Genomic DNA, 20,684 nt, shown 5'->3' with positions numbered 1-20,684 from the left:
CGCGGAGCAGAAGACTGGCGAGAGTCGTGCACACGACTCTCGCCAGGCCAGTGGACGCTCTCGCAGCGATCAACTGGCTGCTCGGGCTGACGTGACGGCGCTGACCGGCCATAACGGGTTGAGGCGAGGAAGGAGTCCCCACGGCCGCCCCGGTACCAGCCACGGCTGGTACCAGCGGTTTGACGCGCCGAGAGGACGCTGGCCGGTCTCGACGCGAAAGGGAGCCTAGCAGGTCACCCGTCCGCCGCTCCCGATGGGACCGGGCGGAGACGGTGACCAGCGGCAGCTCGCCTGACGCTAGAGATCGGTCTCGACGTTCTCAGCCGAGCCAATCGCCCCAGGCGAGCGGCGACGCTAGGCCTACTGCTCGACCGTCACCGCGGGTTGACGATCAGCAGCAGCCCTCCACGCACGCTGGTCCTGCCAGCGAGCGAGGGGGGAGCGTCAGGTCTGCCTCTCCCGTACCTTCAACCTCCTCGGGCTATACCGGGAGGAGCGAGGTACCGAGGAGCGATCACGAGAGGTGCGCCGCTCGTGACCCAGCTATGACGCCGTACGGCTCAGGCACGGTCTTAGGACCGACCAGGACGTACGCGCAAGTAGTTGGAGGCGACCGTCAGGGGTCTGTCGCTGTTCCTCCTTCTGAAGGAGGAGTATCGAGGGATATGCTCTTGCTGGAGGGACTGGACGGTCCTACTCCACAAGACGCTGTGACGCCCGAGATACAGAGGAACTTCGCGGAAGTCATTAAGCTGATGCGTCTGCATAATGACCTCGCGGAAGGATCGCCGCTACCACCAGCAGAGCCCACGTCCCGGCTCGAGTCATTTTGGGGTCCCAAGAGGGAGCCCAAAATGATGATGGGGTTGCCACGATCAGAGCTTGCGGACTCAGTCCTGGATCAGGTGGAGAATCTCGTCTCAGGACGGGAGGACTCGCTAAAATCCGGACGGTCCTCTAAGCTGCTTCCTCCTCCTCTACAGCGGCAGAGGCGATTCTACGTCGCCATCGGAAGACCCGATACTGCCGAAACAGGTTAACCCGGAGTTAGCGAGGCTGACTCCAGGTGTGTCCCTGCCAGCAGCTCCTGTCGGAGAACCTATGGTTCTCGCAGCAGGAGGCACTTGCCCTGGAATCTACCGCTATGGCAGCATTCCAGGGGCAGTTTCCTGGTTGGATTTGTGGTCCCTCACAATATCCAAAGTAGCGGCCGGCTCTGGGAGTTCTGCTCTCGAAGACGACGCTTCTTTCAGGAGACTGTGCCAGTCTGGAGGAAGAGCAATCTCTTACCTCGCCCATCAGACTGCTAACCTGTGGGCCAACTTGGTTCTTCGACGTAGGGACGCAGTCCTTACCCGAGTGACCAAGGGGGCCGGGCGTGAAGCGGCACTCGGGCTACGAAATGGACCTCTTAGGAGTTCCCCAGCTCTCTTTCCTGGAGAGATGGTGGACGCTGCGGTGGAACGGCGGCGCACTGACGAGAGTGACCGCTTAGTCCACCAGGCAGTCTCGAAGGTTTCTGGGCAACCTCGAGTAACTGCGGCCAAACCAAAGAGCTTGGCTAGCGCTTCCACGGCGGCGAAGCCGGTTTTGCAACCGTCCAAACCCCGTGTGAAGACTCCAGCTGTTTCAACTTCTGCTAGAGGAGGCCGCAACCAGCCCTCCTCCCAGCCCTCCTTTCCCCGAGGAGGTGCTGGAAAGAAGTCGAAACGAGGAGGGAAACGCTAGGGACGGCGTTCCCCCTCACCTGCTGCCGGAAGTGGGGGGGTGCCTGGCGAGCCATTGGGCGACTTGGCAGCGCTACGGCGCCGAGAACTGGATAGTAGACGTCCTTCGGGAGGGATATCTACTACCCTTCGAGTCTCGGCCCCCCCTCATCTCCAAACCGGTCCATCTACAGACCTATGTCAAGGGATCAACAAAGGACAACGCTCTTCGACAGGAGATCAAGACCATGCTGGCGAAACGAGCTGTAGAAATCGTGGAGGACCAGTCACCGGGCTTTTACAGCCGCCTCTTCCTAGTGGAGAAGGCATCGGGGGGCTGGCGTCCGGTGATAGACCTCTCTCCCCTGAACCGCTTCGTTCGCACGACGCGGTTCACGATGGAGTCGGCACGCTCAGTGCTCGACTCGATCAGGGAACGATTTCATGCTTTCAGTGGATCTGAAGGACGCGTATTTTCAAATACCCATCCATCAGTCCTCCAGAAAGTACCTCCGCTTCATCTTCGACGGGACGGTGTACCAATTCAGGGCACTTTGTTTTCGGTTTCTCTCAACCGCCCCACAGGTGTTCACACGAGTGTTCACTCTGGTGTCGGCTTGGGCCCATTCGAACTGGGATACGTCTTCTGAGGTATCTCGACGATTGGCTAGTCCTGGCGAGCTCCCGCTCGCAGTTGCTACAGGACAGAGATCGGCTCCTCAAGTTTTGTCGCGATCTGGGGATCGTGATAAACTACGAGAAGTCCGACCTCGAACCCAAGCAGAAGATGAAGTACCTGGGTATGCTGATAGACACGGTAGCAGGGCAAGTCTTTCCCGCAGACTTGCGTATCAGCAAATTCAGGGAGGCAGCCGGCCGGTTCCTGTCTCGGCAGGAACAGGCAGCACAGCAATGGCAAGTCGTGATCGGCCATCTGTCGTCACTCGAGAAGTTAGTCCCTCAGGCGTCTTCACCTGCGGTCTCTCCAGTGGAGACTAAGGGAGAGTTGGTCTCAGGCCAAGGATCCTCCTTACTTTCCCGTGGCTATCACGGACAAGGTGAGGCAGGACCTAGCCTGGTGGCTCGACGACAAGAACCTCTTAAGAGGAGTGCCCATACGCACTCCCCCCCCGGAGATGCTTCTGTTCTCAGACGCATCGACCGAGGGATGGGGCGCACACCTGGAGGAGTTGCTGGCTGCAGGTGTGGGACCATCACGAGAAGCACCTTCACATCAATGTCCTGGAACTCAAGGCGGCGTTCAACGCTCTCCAAGAGTTTCAGGACCGCTTGGTGGGACACTCAGTGGTGTTGATGTGCGACAACACCACAGTAGTGGCATATGTCAACAAGCAGGGGGGGCTAGTGTCTCTTCCGCTCCATCAGTTGACGGTGCAGGTGCACGAGTGGGCCACGGCTCACTCGATAGAGCTGTCAGCACGCTACATTCAGGCAAGAGGAATGTAGTAGCAGACAAGCTTCAGCCGTCGGATGTTCAGGTGATAGGGACCGAATGGTCTCTACACCAAGACGTGGCGGAAAAGGCTCTTCAAACCTGTGGGGACGACCGGTCGTAGACCTGTTCGCCACCCGGCACAACAGAAAACTTCAGGTTTTCTTTTCAGCTGTGCCGGACCCATGGGCAGCTGCAGAGGACGCCTCTCCAACACCCCTGGGACAACCTCTTCGCGTACGCCTTTCCTCCCTTCTGTCTGATTCGGAAAGTGATCAGTCGAGCGCTGGTCACTCCCAATCTCAGAATGATCCTGGTGGCTCCCAAACGGCCACAAGCCGTTTGGTATCCGGACCTGCTGGCTCTTCTTGCGGATGCACCGAGAGAGCTACCCACTTGACACAACCTTCTAGCCCAGCCACACGTAGAACGGTACCACCAGGCAGTCCAGTCCCTTCAACTTCACGGCTGGCTGTTATCCACCATCTCTTGCGAACGAGAGGCTTTTCTCGTAGCGCAGCAACAGAGATGGCTGGACACGTCAGACAGTCCTCTGCAGCTGGTGTACCAGGGGAAGTGGGCCGTCTCTGTGGTTGGTGTCGTAGGACAGGGTCTGTCTCCTCAGAGCCACTCTTCAGCAGGTAGCGGATTTCCTCGTGTTTCTTCGTAGAGAGAAGCTCCTCTCAGTACCCACAGTTAAGGGATATAGAGCCGCCCTGGCTCTCGTCCTAAAACTGAGGGGACTGGACATCTCGAATTCGTTCGAGATATCCTTGCTAATGAGGAGCTTCGAAAGGTCTTGCCCACCCAGGGAACTCAGGCCCCCTGCGTGGGATGTGACTCTTGTACTTAGGAGTTTGACTCGAAGACCCTTCGAGCCACTCCGAGAGTCGTCAGACAGGGATCTGACTCTCAAGACCCTCTTCTTGCTGGCCCTGGCATCGGCGAAGAGAGTAGGGGAACTACATGGCCTTTCTTATGATGTTAAACATACCAGAGGCTGGGGATCTGTGACGCTCGATTTCGTCCCGAACTTCGTAGCTAAGACTCAGAATCCGTCGATCCATGACGACAGGTTCGAGTCTTTCACGATCCCCTCCCTCCTGGACTTCACCGATAACGATGCGGATGAGATGCTGCTTTGTCCTGTGAGGGCACTACGGCGCTATCTGAAGAGAACTCGACATCTCAGGCCTGAGTGTCGACGCCTCTTCGTTAGCACTGGGGTTACCAAGAAAGAAGTCTCCAAGGAACACGCTTTCTTTCTGGCTGCGTGAGGTGATCAGGAGAGCGTACGAAGCTGATGGTAGCGACGACATCCGTACGCTCCGACCGAGAGCCCACGAAGTCAGAGGTATCGGACCCTCCTTAGCGTTCCGTAAGAACTTCTCCGTGGCGCAGGTCCTGAAGGCAGGTGTCTGGGCCAACCAGACCACCTTCACGTCCTTCTACCTTCGGGATATTGCCCACAAGTCCTTGGATACCTTTTCCTTGGGACCTGTGGTGGCTGCTCAACACGTTGTGTAAGCTTACCCAGCACCCGAGCAGGCAGAACAGCATCGATTCCTGGTATGACTGGGAGAATGAATGCGTGAATGAGAGAGTGACTGGCTTCTCTTCACCATCTTTTTCTACCTCTACCTGTGGGCAGAGGGATACGGTCGTTACCTTGCTGGAAGGGAGTCAGATGCAGGTAAGCTATTCAAAAGAGCTCCATCCTACCTCTTTAACTAGAGATAGGAGTGTATATCCACCACTTTCTCCAACAAGGGGGAGAAAGTGGATGCCGACATGAGACAAACCCATTACTTTACATTTGCTCATGTAAGGAAAAAGTTCTTATAATGCTGGTACAAAGAGATACGCTTGCCTCTCTCTTAGTACTCGGCCCAGAGGTCTGACCATTGATCCTGCGGTGCACACCCCGATCAATCGGACAGAGGCTTGGATCCCTCCCTCGCTCTTACGACCAGGGAGGCATTCCAGGGATGGACGAACACCAGTCTGTTCATCAAAAGACTCAGATTCCTCCCACCAAGAAGTGAGTCTTCCTATTGTTAAAGGACCGAGGGTTTGTATTACGTATCGGAACAAATGACAATTTGTCGAAAATTGCATTTTTCCTAACTATACAAACCTGAGGTCCTTTACATATAGTCCCTCCTCATGCCACCCCTCACTCTGCGTATTTTGCATGGGCCAAAAGCAAAAGTGATTTGTTTACCTCCCAGTCGCGCGGCGCGCGACGATCGGACAAGCAGTTAACTACCGTTCTCCCCTTGTTCGAAGCTTACGACCGTTCCAGCTGCCGCTAGCTACTTCCTATTGTTAAAGGACCTCAGGTTTGTATAGTTAGGAAAAATGCAATTTTCGACAAATTGTCATTTTAACATAAAAACTTCATATTTATGTGGAAGTTGCCTGGCTATGGGAAAATTATGGTACATATTCAGGTTGTATATCTTGATATCATCAAAGAAAATTAGACGAGATTTTGAAATACAAATAATTTTAGAATAGTTAACTGAATTCTTGAAAAGAATTGATACCAATGTTCTGTGCATTGATATATGGTCAACCAAATGGTAGAGGAATGTGGGTTGAATGAGTCCTCAACCCTTACCACAGATTGCACCCATGCCAATTAAGAAGTTTTCTTGGGAATCCTACAAATGTAAGTCTTAGTTTTGTTAGGTCACCATGCATGGAAAAAAAATTGGAGACTTCAGGGCTGGCAGTTTCATAGCATGGAATTGCTCAGTAGTATAAGTCTCATACAAATTTGCCAATTCAGATAGGGAAAATGTACATTTATGTTGTCCATCAATAACTACTTTTCTTTTGACAAAATACTAAGGGATACATGGTTTCATTGTTTTTTATATAAGTAACTTAACAAGTAATTACATATAGTTTCCTCATGCACAGCAGTTCATAGTAAAGAAATTCAAGGTAACGCTTCAAAATTTAGTGCAGGTGGCTAGTCCCGCCCACTAACGGGACTGGCAACAGCTGAGAGCTCCCAGTGCCGACTTCTGTTCATCTGGCGCTAACGCTCTCTTTTCATCAATTTTCTCTCCTACTAATGGCCCTTGTTATTTTTCTCTACTTGCTCCCTTGCTTCCTTCCCATGCCCTTGGCAGTCGTGTGTATGGGTTAAAAGAAATTTACCCCGTGAATGTGAAGTGTTGTGCAGTGAAGGAGGTGATTATCCAGCCCACCAGTTCTCTTAGACCATGAACCCCTCTCACTAACGATACATGTTCCCAATCGCTTGCATCAACTGCAGAGCTCCTGGTACCAGCTTTCTGGTGTCTAGCACTGAATCCCAAGTGCCCAACCCCTGTTCCAGAGCTCTCAGGACTATCTAGCTGTACTAGGCTCCCATTGCTGAACGCCTAGAGCAGTGTGTTTGACTGCAGCAGAAGTCATCACTCATGGTTTTCTTCAAGACCATTGTTATCCAATGGGCTGGCTTTTGTGTATCTTATGGATTTTCCAAGTTCCTATAAGCATGTCAGATCCTGTCCTGATGGCCATGTGTCTGTGACTGCCAAGTATTGGCAGGGTCAGCAACTAGTCCACTACTTGTTTGTGACGGCACAAGGCAAGGCTCTATAAGTTTTTTGCTTGCAGAGACCAACTGAACAGTCCTGTCATCCATTCTCCAGGATGTTTGGCCCGTAGGGGGTTAGTGCCGGTAGTGGTCCACATGCAGTGCACTGTAGGCATTACTTAAGGTTCTTTGCAGCGTGCCTTCGGCCCCTATCTGCAACACCTTTTGTTCCTTTTACGGTAACTCTATTCATATTATCTTCCATCTTGCATTCCACCCTCTCTTAACAATTATTTCATAGTGCAACTGCGAGGTTTTTCTCCTGTTACACCTTTCAAACCTTTTACTGTCAATTTCCATTTCAGTGCTGAATGACCTCATAGGTCCCTATATTCAACCTATTGCAAGATTCTTCATTTCATGTTCACATACCAACCATGAGAAAGATATATCAGACCTGTCTTAAAAACCAGGATCTTTCAGCATGGAAATTTAGGCTTCGACATCCACGGCATAAGACCTTTCTCAAGTCCTTGCTCTGCTTACTCGTCTTCTTTTCTGACCATGAACTTCAGCCTGTCCCACAAGACCAATAAGGACAAGGACGCTGTTTTTTCCCAAAGACCCAGTTTCCAGTCAGACCTATGGTGGGATCTCTCCAAATTTAGACTTTCCAAAGAATTCCCTCATTATGAGACTAGTCTTAGACTGCTTCTCTCTCCATGTTCTAATAGAGGGAGCCCACTTCGGGAACCAGGAAATTCCAGGATATGTCCCCAGGGGAATGAACCTTCTCATATATGTCAAATAGCTGAAAGCCATTCATTGAAGGCTTCAGTTCAGTTCTTCTCAACCCTACAATCCTACAATCAACCTACTGGAAGTGTAATAAATTCTTGCTTCTCAAATCTTCAGAAAAGTTTAAACAGTGTTAAAGTTTTTTTGAAGTGCCTTGTGATTAGGTAGAGATGCTTTACCCATTTCTACTACAGGTTAAGTTGAGCACCAACCAGAGGCAATTTTCAACTGCAGGCTCTCTTAACTGATAAGGAACTGCAAACTGTATTAAATACTAGCAACTTTTTCTATTTCAAATTCATTGCATGACTTAATGTTTTGTAGTAGAATATGTCCATGTATCCCACCCCCTGTAAATGTGGGGGGAGTCTGTAATTATACTTGGTAAGTTACTTGCATAAAAATTAAATTTTTTTTTAAATAAATTTATATTGTATATAATTACCAAGTAATTACTTAATTGAAGCCCCTCCCTCCTCCTCTCTGACGGACATATGGCATAAACAAAATGAGATTTTCTGCTAAGTAGTTCCTGGTTCCTGGTATTCCCTTACTGGGAGGGACCATTCACCTACACTTAATTTTGAAGAATTACCCATGAATTTTTTTATTTTAGCTGTTTGGCAAGAGGAAAACTAGCTATGTAATTACTTTTGTATAATTAATTGGTAAGTATGTATAAAACTTTATTTTATTATAAATTTGTAATTTTGGTGTTTCAAGAGGAAAGTGCTAGAAGAGCTAATTATGCTGGTGGTGGTGATGTAAAAAAGGACAAGGATAGCAGTGATAATATCCAATGGTAAAACAGAAGCTTGATGTTAAGAGTTGGTTGACCTCAATGATTGGTACTTGGCCCAATTCGGTTTGTACTGATTATGAATGTATTGAGTGAAGGGATTAGGAATTAAAAATCTTATTAAATTGGTATATTTAGATGATCCAGTGATTATCGTAGAGACTAAAGAATTGCAAAGAAGAGTAAGAGCGTGGAAGGAATATTTGGAAAGGAGCCGGGTGAAAGTGGCATGAATTGAATGGTGAAAGTGGCCTAAATTGGAAAAGGGGAGAGCTGTCGTCTTTGGTGTACCAAAGCAACCTCCCTTGGGGAACATTTTTACATTGAAGTCCTGGTATTTCCCATTTCTAACAGATTATGGGTCATTCTGTCACTCTTTGGAGCCAAGTAGCTAATCGATACATATTTGGTGGCCTTGGGTCTCCAGATGAGTGAATATGTGGATGAACAGGAAAGGAAAAATTTATCAGGGGGGAAAATGTTAGAGACCATGAAAAGATGGAACTACAAGTACTATCCTACTTACAACCAAGTTTGGTTCCGACCCACTGGTTGTAAGTCAGAATGGATGTAAGTCGAACCTTAGAAAGTGGCCAACATACTGGGTAGGGTATACTATCAAACCTTTGCTATATAAGTGCCTACTTAGTACTGTAATGTAATGTACAATCATTATTTCAATCTTTTTACCATAATGTACTTCTACTAATACATTTTAATCATTTATGTAATAGTATATATTACGTACAATCAGGCATTGAGTTACAATGGGGTTAGGTTCTTGCATGCATGTCAGAAGTCGATTCTTGCGTAAATTGGTTTGAAATTCAGTCTACAGTACAGTTAATACCAAATGATGCTGTAGATAGGGCAGGGTAACTCAAACTGATGCTGCCTGAGTGATGAGAGTTCTCATGAGATGGGGCAGTGCCAAGTAACTCGATGGTCAACTGTCTGAAGTAAGGTAGTAAGTACGAGTGGTCGTATGTCGAGCAGGTTGTAAGTCGGATAGTAGTTGTACAGTGAAGTAGAATGAAATACATAGTCCCTTGATGAGTGTAAAGCCTGTATAACAATATAATGTATATAAAGATGATAATTCTTTGAAGTAGAGGATTGCCTTTTTTATACCCTGTGGGAAATAAAAGTAAACTTAATGAAGTTTACTACAATACGATATTGTACCTTTTGTACGATTATGTTGTTCATCATTGACTTACTGTTCTTTACTTCTACTATTTGCTCTTTTTTATTTCTTAACTAACCTTAAAAAACAACAATAACAACTTGGAAGCTATATATGATATATGTAGTAGTTATATTTATTTGCTTACATAAATTAACCTTATACTATTGCCTGGTCTAAAATCCAGGTCTATATCTATTATTTATGACTGTGAAATTTTGTGTTTCGTTACTTATGTTGACCCTTAAGAGGCAGGTTAAAAGAAAATATGCAGCACATAGGCTGGGGAAATTTTGAGGTCGACCAATTTAAGAAAAAACATCCATGGAAAGGGAAAGCTATGCATGTACACATGGTGTAAGAAAAAAACTTCTAAAAAAATTTTCATTCCTTCTATGATAGTTGAAAAAGACTTTATAACCTCTTGTGGCACCCCTTTTACAAGACAATCTTAAATTTTACCAACCAAGCTATGTATACGTAATGTAGTTTTTTAAAATAAATAATTACTGTATATACTCTCGTATCATGCGACTTTTGAAGCCCTAATTTTGGAGCAAATTTTAATGGGGTCGCATCTTACGTGAGATACAAAATTCGAGTTTGTAATAATCATATATGAGTATCATATGACAAAATACAAACATAATAGATATGCATCTTTTCCATGGATATTTTAAAAAGTTTTGTTTTACTTCACTGCATCCAATAATATATGTATTTTTATATTACTATTTGTTTGTATAATAACATACAAACATAGCAATCAATGTTTTGTTTTGGAAATCGGCTGAGGGCGATTGCGAAGCAAGTTTGTTTTGCTGTGTTGAACTCAAATCAGAGCGACTTTCTTGCCTCTAGTTAGCGCAAATGAATGTCAAGATACTCTATTTATGTAAGACAAGGTTATTTTACGTTATACAAATACCACTTGAAAACGTATTGTTTGTGAACGAAATTTAGTTAATTTTTTTGTTAGTAGATGGCGCTGAGGGCATGTTTATTGAATAAACAAAAATCAACATTCCGTTCAATATTTTCACTTTATCTCATCAGAATACTACGAGCTTTACGTATTTATCTTTTATTGGAGTGAAAACGGTAAAATGTGTTAAAATTTGCGAAAGTTTCATCCATGTTGCCAATGCACGATAATAGTCGTTAGTGTATCAACATTCTTTCCTAATTTTCAGCTAGAACTTACAGATAAAGTTTAGCAGGATATGCCCTTGCCGATCTTTTATCCATAACGAGTAAGGCTATAATACTATTATCGCGCATCGGCAACAAGGATATAACTCCAGTAAACTTATGCCATCAAACACAACCATAGATAAAATTTGAGGAAATTATTTTAATCAAAACTTCAGGTCTTGAAAGAACACATTTTACTGTTTTCACGCCGATGAAGATAAGTAACGTAACGGTAAAGTTCGTACTACAATGAAATTAAGTGGAAATAGCAAACGGAATCACGTAATATTTTTACACAAACATGCCCACAACGCAATCTGTTAACGAAAAAAATACTTTCGTTCACGAGACTTAATTCATATTTAGACTTGAAAGCGCGTTGTATAATGACAAATTACTTTGTCTCATGTAAGTAGAGTATCTAGATATTTTACGCTAACTAGAAGACAGGCAATTCGCTCCAAAATTAGTTAAATACAGAGAAATAAACTTGTATTCACCATTAGCGGATTTCCAAACAAAACACTGACCGCTTTGTTAGTATTTTATGATACAATAATATATAAGAATACATAGAGTATTATTGGAACTGTAATGTATAACTTTTTAAAACAAAAGAAAAGATGCATATTCATTGTGCATTTATCTCGTAAAATACTTAGCCGTCAGCAGCCTGACATCGCTAAATTAGGTATGCCGAAGTCACTCAGAATATGGTTCCTGTTTCATGTCAATTTTTTTTTTTGCTAATATGTCATAGTCAGAATGCATTGAAACTCCAAAATTGGCTTTTATATAAATTACTAAATTATGTCGTATATGTAGTATACAGTATACTGACGGCTAGGCTACTATATTCGTATATATACAATACATGTACCACGATATCATCATCATCGTATAGGCGAGGCTAACTTGTTAAATGTTATTCAGTTTTTCTTTGTACTGAATCATCATAAGCTATTGTGCATTGAACCTAGAGAATTAGCTGAAATTAATAATTACTATGCCATATATGTATAAAGTATGCTGTGTAGTGTAGGCTAGGCTGCCTATATGTAAAGATGGTAGATTACCATAGTGTAGGTTATGCTAGTATAAATATTCTTACGGTAAATTAACATGGGCCGACTTACGTTCAAATCGATTTATGACTGGTTGTTCGTAACTAATTGCGGTAGTAAGTCGACTACTACCTGTCCAAACAAGTATATCGTTACTACCGATACTTTTTGCATTCTCTTTTACTTTTTTAAACTTAACTAGAAGATGGGATACATTAAGAGATGGAGGAAAAGGGGTTAGCCTAACTAAAAAATGGATTAGATGAAGACTAGGAAAAGAGGTTAGCCTATTGTTAAATTTTGGTCTCTTAAAATTTAACTCGCATGATACGTGAGATACGTGACAAAATCATTTTTTGAGGCAGAAAATTTGGGGGTTGTATGATATGCGAGTATATATGGTATATTTTATGTTGTAAAATTATAATTACAGCTCACACAGTATCAAAACAAATAAGAACTAAAATCAGTAACAAATTCTGAGGAAATTTGGTGTAAATATTTACGTAAATTTACTTAAATCGAAGATGCAGTAACTTTTTTGGATTATACATGTCTTTTCTAATATTTCTTTGCCTTTTTCTTGTGAAATTACAAGTATAACTGACATACTATCATAAAAGATAAGAACTAAAACCAACAGCAACCTCTGGGTATATTTATGAGCAAATGTATAAAAAGACATCATGCTCCCTTGAAGTGAAGATCACATCCAACTCGTGAATCACCTAATCATTGTTCTGAGCCAGTCTAAAAGTTGCCATTAGTGAATATGTGGGCAGTAGAAGTATTGGAACCTCTCTCCCGCCCTATTCCTCCAAGTTGATGGCGCATAATATGGATACTCCCGTGAGTGAATCCATCCACCACCCAAAACCTGTCATTGCTACTCATGTGAGGGTATCTGTCCATTAAGGATTAATGTTCTTGATATGTTTTATTAAAATTAATGAATTTGTTTCTTATATTTTCACTTTTTTAACTCTTATAAATCTATCATTTTAAACATGCATACTTCATACTATACAGTATGTATACACATATACAATTAGTAACTGATTAGATATTTGGAATTAAAAAGTAAGGTTTTTTTCTGTTTTTTATTCATTGTTCAGACAAGTGTTTAAAATAAGTCTAACCTTCTTGATTTATTTCTTTGGCAGCTCTTGGTAGCCAGCTTTTGGGCCATGAAAAGGAGATCTACGACATCACCTTATATTGCTTGCTCATCATGCCAAGATACCTGTCACATGATATCAGATTTGAACTAATTATCCTAGTAAGTATTTTGTTCTCATGGTCTCTCAACCATCTCCTACAATGATATTTTAAAAATCCTTTCCAAAAAATCAAGTTATTCATATACGTAACAAACCTTCGGTCTTAACTTTAGGATAATACTAGCGCCAAGCTGGAAACCGGTAGAATTAAAAATAAACTTGTGAGATCCAATGACTTTTGTCATCTATATCAGGTCACGGGGTATGTAGTACCCAGAATGCCCTTGGCGTCCCATGACCCAACAGTTACTTTCGTACCACTTTCAAGATAGGACATGATTACTTTCTATCTGTATTAAAGCCGGTTTTAGTTTGCCCGTTTTTATTCAAATTTTTCCCTTTTTACTTCTTCTTTCCCTGGGTGTGATCTGATAGGTGTATGTACGTTGTGAGATGGGGAATTTTGCTACACCAACGGAAACTTCTTCAGGTTCTCGGAAGAGACAAAGGAAATGCCCTGGAGTGAGTGGGTTTCCTTGTTCAAGATTTTTAACTTTGGTGTCTACAGATCCACATCCAACGTGTAGTAGGTGCAGAGAAAACGTATGGACTATTACTAATCCTTGTTCAGTTTGTCGTGGTTGGTTGGTGGAACAGTGAATGAAGTTTTATGGGAAAGGCCAGTACAAAAGAAAGGAGACGATGCCATCTTGGGATGACGAAGCGACGTCGGCTTCTTTATCGGCAATACACCAGACTGCTCCATGTTTCATCGCCTGCTTTTGATATTTCCCATACTCCTTCAGTTTCTTCTAGCGATTCGTTATTGAAAACGCCAGGAGGGGTTTTGGGTAATTTTATGCATAATTACACTCCATCATTCCCGGCAGGGAGAGGGGGAGCATCGCCATCTTTGTTTCAGGTGTCGGCTCCCGATGTGCAGAGAATGGAAGGAACGTGGTCAGCGTTAGGCCTACCAGGCGTACCAACCTTGGAGGGGTTGCTGTCTCATTATATGGCGTCGCGATGTCACCAGGGCCCGACAACGGTGAATGTTCCTCATCACCCTGGCCTGCACTTTATGGGAGCTAATGCCACTGCAACGACAACGTCAATTTTCCGGCGATGCAGAATGTTGGAGGTAGTTTTGCAGCACACGCAGGGCTGACAGCAGCAGCCGTTCAGTCTCTCCCTACAAGATTGGTGACGTCACAATCTGCGTCACACACTGACATGGCAGATGCGATGACATCACAGCCTACTGCTTCTCTATCTACTTCGTTGCCTCCTGAGCCAAATACACTTTCTGACTTATTGGTACACACAGTCATGAAGAAATTACAAGCTCTAGAGGAGAAGATAGTTAAGAAAGACTAAAAGAAAAGACGTGAATCGTCGTCGTCTTCCTCTAGCTCAACATCATCGCAAAGTTCGATGACGTCACTGCGTGTACCAGTCAAGCGTTGGAGGATACGGGACTTCATGACTGATCCTTGGGCCAAGAGGAGAACAGTGAATTCTTCTTCATCTTCGAGCCAGGACGGTCACATCCCAGTCAGCAACAAAGTAAAGAAGACTGGCTGGTAAGCTTAATGGTAACGGATGAAGTCATTTACAGGCGTCCGAACAAGCAAAAGCATCATTGGTCGCTGGAGATGCCAGCAGAGACGACAAAGAGTCAAAGAGAGACTACATTGCTGTTGGTAAAATCAACGATGAGTAGGAAGAGTTCAACAAGGAATAAAGAACAGATACCAGTTTCGCCTGTAAGACCTTTTAAGATATGGAGAAAGGATGAGAGAGCTCCCATTAAAAGGTCGAATAATAAAGAGTTGGTAACCTCTTCTGATACGTTGGTGGAAGGCGTTGTTCGACTCGATGAGAGATCAAGAGCGAATTCCCCGACGGTCATTGGAGACAATATTAATAGAGATAGAGAAGAAATGAGCTCGGTTTCAAGAGAGCCTTCATCTTGGAGATATAGGTGGGGTTCTCGCTTTAGATCTGCGAACAGAGAAGGAGTTGGGCTGTATCGCTCTCCAGCTGACTATTCAAGATCAAGCCATCAGAGACCAAAGATGCTGCGGTCGTAGGGTTGGATGGCCATGATGAGATAGCGTCTCCTGTGGCTGAAAACAGTACATTGGAACCGGAGGAAAGAGAAAACCAGGAGTTTTTGGCTTCGTATGCGGAGGTGATTGATTTGATTCGCCAATTCAATAACCTTTCGGGAAACACGGAGACACCTGCCATTATGCTTCTTCCAGGGATTGACATGGTGTTCAGATTGAAAAAGGATACGAAGGTGTTGTATGAATTACCTTGTTCAAGTCGTGCGGAGTCCGTTTTACAACATGTAAATGCACGGGTTGCTGGAAGGGATAATTCCTTTAAGTTTATTTCCCCCCAATGATGAAACATAGGAAATATTATGCGACACCAATGGTTCCTTTGCTATCTAGACAAATTAACCCAAATGTGGTAAGGTTAAGACCTGGATTAACCTTGGATCAAGTTAGGATGGAATGCCTTTCGATGACTTGTCAGGAGGCTGCTACTTTGGAAGCAGCAGCTTCTGTCTTTCAGACTGCTTCTTGGTTAGACCTTTGGTCAACAGCAGTGGCAAAAATTGCATCCTCAGAAGTAACTAGAAAAGTAGTGGATGAGTCAGTGTTTATCAGATTGCTACAATCAGATTCCAAAGCAATTGCATACTTGATAAATTTAAGTGCCAGTGTTTGGGCAAATATCCTGTTGATGAGAAGAGATGCAGCTGTGGCTAGATTAAGCTGTAATGTTGATTTGGATTCCCTGCTAGCAATGCGGAATGGGGATTCCTAGAGTTGCCATTGCTGTTGTCAGAGGCATACTGGAAGAGGCTATAGATAGAAGAAGGATGGACACTAACGACAGATTAGTACAGCAGGCAGTTAGGAAAACACCTAGAAGTCAAGCTAATCCTATTGAGGTAAGGTAGCAGCAAATACCTCGTAAGGAGCCAGTGAGACATTACATCTCTTAATAGATCAACAAGACCCTCTTCCCCAAAGAAGTTAGCTCATTGGCCCTTTCACAATAGAAACAACAGAGGAAGGGTTATTAGGGGAAGAGGGAGAGGTTTAAGACGATAGGATGGGCACCTCTCATCACTCAGCCACACCAGTGGAGGGTTGCCTGGCGAATCACTGGAAGGTGTGGCAGGAATTTAAAGCAGAGCAGTGGGTGGTGGATGTTCTCAGAGTCATTTATTTGATTCTGTTCGAAGTAACCCCACCCCTGACAGAACAGCCATTACCACACCTCGTTTATGCTCAGGAACCTCAGAAGGCTTTTATTCTGCAAGAGGAAGTGATTAAGATGATGGAAAAAGGGGCTGTAGAACAAGTATCAATAAAATCAAAGGTGCTTTACAGCCGCATTTTCCTTGTCCCCAAAGCCAACAGGGATTGGAGTACAGTAATAGATCTGTCAACATTGAATCTGTGTATAAGAAAAACTAGATTCAGGATGGAGACCCCAAAGATAATTCTACAAGCAGTCAGGATCAAGGACTTTATGATGACAATAGACTTGAAGGACGCATACTTTCAGATCCCAGTCCATCTGTCTTCCAGGAAATTTCTCCGCTTCAGTCTTGCAGAGATAAGATAGTTTTCCAATTCAGTCCTGTGCTTCGGGTTGACAACGTCTCCTCAAGTTTTTACAAGAGTATTCACTCTTGTCGACATGGGCGCATGCTCAGGGGATCAGGCTAATAAGATACCTAGACGACTGGCTAGTGATAGCAAAGTCCAGAGAAAAATGACTTCGGGACAGGGTGACCCTTCTGCAGTTTTGTCACAGCCTAGGCATTGTGATAAATCAGAAGTCGAAGTTGGATTGAAGTCAACGGCTGGTGTATCTGGGTATGATTATAGACACAGTAAAAGCCAGTGTTCCCAGCAGACCAGGGGGTAGAGAAATGCAAACAAGTGGTGAATGCCTTTCTGGAAAAACAAACACAGCCAGCAAGACAGTGGCAAGTAGTACTGGGAATTCTAGGTTCCTTGGAGAAGCTGGTACCACACAGGAGGCTACACCTTCGATCTCTGCAGTGGACGATGAAGGAGTTTTGGTCACCAACGGTAGATCACCCATACGAGCAAATTCCCTTGTCGACAGAGGTGAGGAAAGACCTACTGTGATGGGTGCAGGACAGCAATCTGACAGTGGGAGTTCCCCTTCAGCAACCCTCCCCGGACCTCTTGCTGTTCTCAGATGCGTCACTCGAAGGTTGGGGAGCCCACATGGAGGAGCTGATGATTTCAGCAAAATGGAGTTGTGAGGACAGAGAACTCCTTATTAAAGTGTTGGAGTTAAAAGCAGTGTTTCTGGCACTTGAGGAATTCCGGGAGAGGGTGAAGGGCCAATGAGTGGTATTGATGTCAGACAACACCACAGTAGTAGCTTACGTAAACAAGCAAGGAGGCCTTGTATCTCGGTAGTTGCACATGATGACAGTTCAACTTCATCAGTGGGCTGTAGAGAACTTAGTAGACATCAGGGCCAGATATATTCCAGGAAAAAGAAACATAGTGGCCGACAAGTTGAGCCGGTGGGATCAGATCTTGGGAACGAAGTGGTCCTTGTATCAAGAAGTAGTGGACAGAATGCTCATATTGTGGGAAAGGCCGGTCATAGACCTATTCTAACCAGGTAGAACAAAAAGTTGGAAGTGTATTGTTCAGTAGTCCCAGACATAGAGGCAGTAGCAGAAGATGCACTACAACACCTATGAGACAATCTGGACGTTTACGCATTCCCTCCATTTTTTCTAATCCATCAGGTTCTGAACAAGGTAATGCAGTCTCAGAACCTCAAAATGATTTTGGTAGCACCTTTATGGCCGAAGGCAGAATGGTTTCTGGATCTGTTGGAACTCCTAATAGACGTGCCGAGAGAGTTACCTCCATGGAACAACCTACTATGTCAGCCGCACATGGAGAGAGGTACCACCAGTCGGTGAAGTCCCTATCACTTCACGGGTGGAGACTGTCGAGTATCTCCTGCGAGCTAGAGCCTTTTCTCAGAAATCAGCAACACAGATGGCAGGAAATATCAGAAGGTCATCTGCAGCGGTCTACCAAGGAAAATGGTCAGCATACTGTGATTGGTGTCGTAGAGGGAACTTGTCTCCACTCGGAACCACTATTCAACAATTAGCAGATTTTCTGATATATCTCAGGACAGAAAGGCATATGTCTGTATCTACTGTAAAGGGGTACAGGGCTGCTCTAGCCTCGGTCTTACGCATGGAAGGTTGACATTTCGTCTTCATGAGAATTGGCTATGTTAATGAAGAGTTTTGAGCAGTCCTGTTTGCCAAAGGAACTAAAAGCCCCAGTTTGGGATTTGACCATGGTACTGAGTAGTCTTGCAAAACCTTCCTATGAGCCATTAAGACAGTCCACAGATAGGAGCCTGACCCTGAAGACAGTCTTCTTATTGGCCCTAGCCTCAACCAAAAGGATGGGGGAACTGCATGGTCTGTCATATGTGGTAAAGCATTCGAGAGGTTGGAAGTCAATGGTATTCGAGTTTGTCCCAGAATTCGTAGCCAACACTCAAAACCCATCAGTAATGGATGGCAGATTCAACTCCTTTTCCATACCTTCTCTGGCAGAATTTGTAGACAATGACAAGGAAGAAATGCTTCTGTGTCCTGTCAGAGTACTTAAGAAGGACGAGGCATCTCAGGCCGGGGTGCTAGAGGCTGTTCGTAAGCCAGGACGGAACAAAAGGGAAGTGTCCAGGAGCACAATATCGTTTTGGCTGAAAGAAATTATAAGGAATGCATACATGTCAGAAGACAGAGGGTCAAATAGCTGAGAGAGGGCTAGAGCTCATGACATCAGGGGCTTGAGCGCTTCTTTGGCATTCAAGAAGAATATGTCTGTAGAGAGAATTTTGAAAGCTGGTATTTGGCAACGCCAAACAACTTTCACTTCCTTTATTTAAAAGATGTTGTCCATTGATCCTTGGACACTTTTTCCTTGGGTCCAGTGGTGGCGGCCCAGCAAGTGGTATAGCTCATTCGGTACCCCTGGCGGGTCAGTTTGTGTCTAGTCTAAGATGAAGGTATGAAAGTAGAATGAATGAGATGACTGTTCTTTCTTTTTTACTACTTTCTTTCTAATCCTTTACCTACGGGCAGTATGAAGGAGAGTACCATCATGAGCTGGAACGGTGAGGTGGTCAGCCATACTGTAAAGATAATCTAGAGTATAATATACTTTTCAGTAGCAACACACTCCTCTCGGTAATAGGGAGAGAGGGGTGACAATAGATCCAGGTACAAGGGACAGGAGTGGTTTAGGAGAATGGAGAGTTCTCCATCTTCCGTAATGTAATAAACCATGGCATCGTAGGACCACCCAGAGAGGGAAACCAATAGATTCTCATATATCGTTGGTTCAAGGGTTAATAGTCCATTGTCTTGGAATACACATACTATTCGGAAATGGATAAAGGTGGCAAACTCCTAGTCAGTTGTAGAGACTGACCTCCCACCAATAAGTAAGTCTATCTTAATGTTAAAGACAGAAGGTTTGTTCCGTATATGAACAAATGACAAATTTTTAACCAATTTGTATTTTTCATAACTAACAAATCTGAGGTCTTAACAGATAAAGGCCCACCTTTAACCACCCCTCTAGCAGTCTAAACTGGGTTGGAAGAGTAACTGATAGGTCAAGGGATGCCAAGGGCATTCTGGTGACTACAAAACCCCATGACCTGGTACAGATGCCAATAGTCCCTGGATCTCACAAGTTTATTTTTAATTCTACCGGTTTCCAGCTTGGCGCTAGTATTATCCTAATGTTAAGATCTCAGGTATGTTAGTTATGAAAAATACAAATTGGTTAAAAGTTTGTCATATTTATTATAATTGTTAACCTCGTAGGACTAATTTTTCATTTGTTTCATACTTAAAAAAGTGGTAAGGCAATGCTGCCTGCATCTTATTTGAATTAAACTGAAATTTTGCATTTGCAAAGTTAATAAGTGAACAAATTGTTCTTCATATTTTTAAAACTCACTACTTAGTTTTCAGTAGTGAAAGCAACTGGTAACAATGGTTTTACATGATGTACTCTGATCCATAAAGGATATGGAAGAATCTTAATTGAGAATTGGTGTGAAAAGTTTTTATTTTTTACCAGTAGTTGCAGTTGAATTTTTTTTTTTCATTCCAGGCATGCAGTCTTCTTTTGAATTTGGTGGAGCACAGTAAAAACAACAGAGTAATCTTGATGAAAACTAAAGCTCCAGACTTTCTTGACACAGATACGAACGATATATTTAAATGTGAGTATTTTGTAATGCTACCCAGTGATAATAAAGTATTTCTTTTCCATAGACTTCATAGTCCATTCTTTGTTACTTCGTTAAAGATTTTTTTTTATTATAATTGTATATAATTACTATCTATAATTATAGAAACCCCTGTTATATCTAATTGCTTCAAGCAGGTCGCAAAGAAAGTTGTAACATTCATTTCTAAATTAGCACTTTTATCTTCCTTGGCTGTTCCATGAGTTATAAGTATATACTTATATTTTCCATTTCACAACTATGTAAGGGGTACTAGTACTTGCATTTTGCCTTGCAAAGCATACTGCAACTCTATGGTGTAAAGAAACTAAAAAGTTACATTGCTACTGAATTG

The 20,684-nt window shown here is 43.9% G+C and overlaps 1 protein-coding gene across 4 annotated transcripts in view; it reads left to right on the top strand.

The window, feature by feature from the left end:
- The window catches only part of LOC135205633 (wings apart-like protein homolog), a 115,146-nt gene that overhangs the window by 75,880 nt on the left and 18,582 nt on the right, over window positions 1–20,684 (top strand). For all 4 annotated transcript variants that reach the window (XM_064236438.1, XM_064236437.1, XM_064236439.1 and 1 more), the window contains exons 9-10: window positions 12,920–13,035; window positions 20,212–20,323. In XM_064236438.1, the coding sequence (XP_064092508.1) occupies window positions 12,920–13,035; window positions 20,212–20,323 (228 nt within the window). The remainder of the gene's footprint in view (window positions 1–12,919; window positions 13,036–20,211; window positions 20,324–20,684) is intronic.

This window comes from Macrobrachium nipponense, chromosome 24, assembly GCF_015104395.2.
Source record: "Macrobrachium nipponense isolate FS-2020 chromosome 24, ASM1510439v2, whole genome shotgun sequence".
Lineage (NCBI taxonomy): Eukaryota > Metazoa > Arthropoda > Malacostraca > Decapoda > Palaemonidae > Macrobrachium > Macrobrachium nipponense.
The sequence above is the reverse complement of the archived record's forward strand: the minus strand, read 5'-3'. Positions and strand labels throughout refer to the sequence as shown.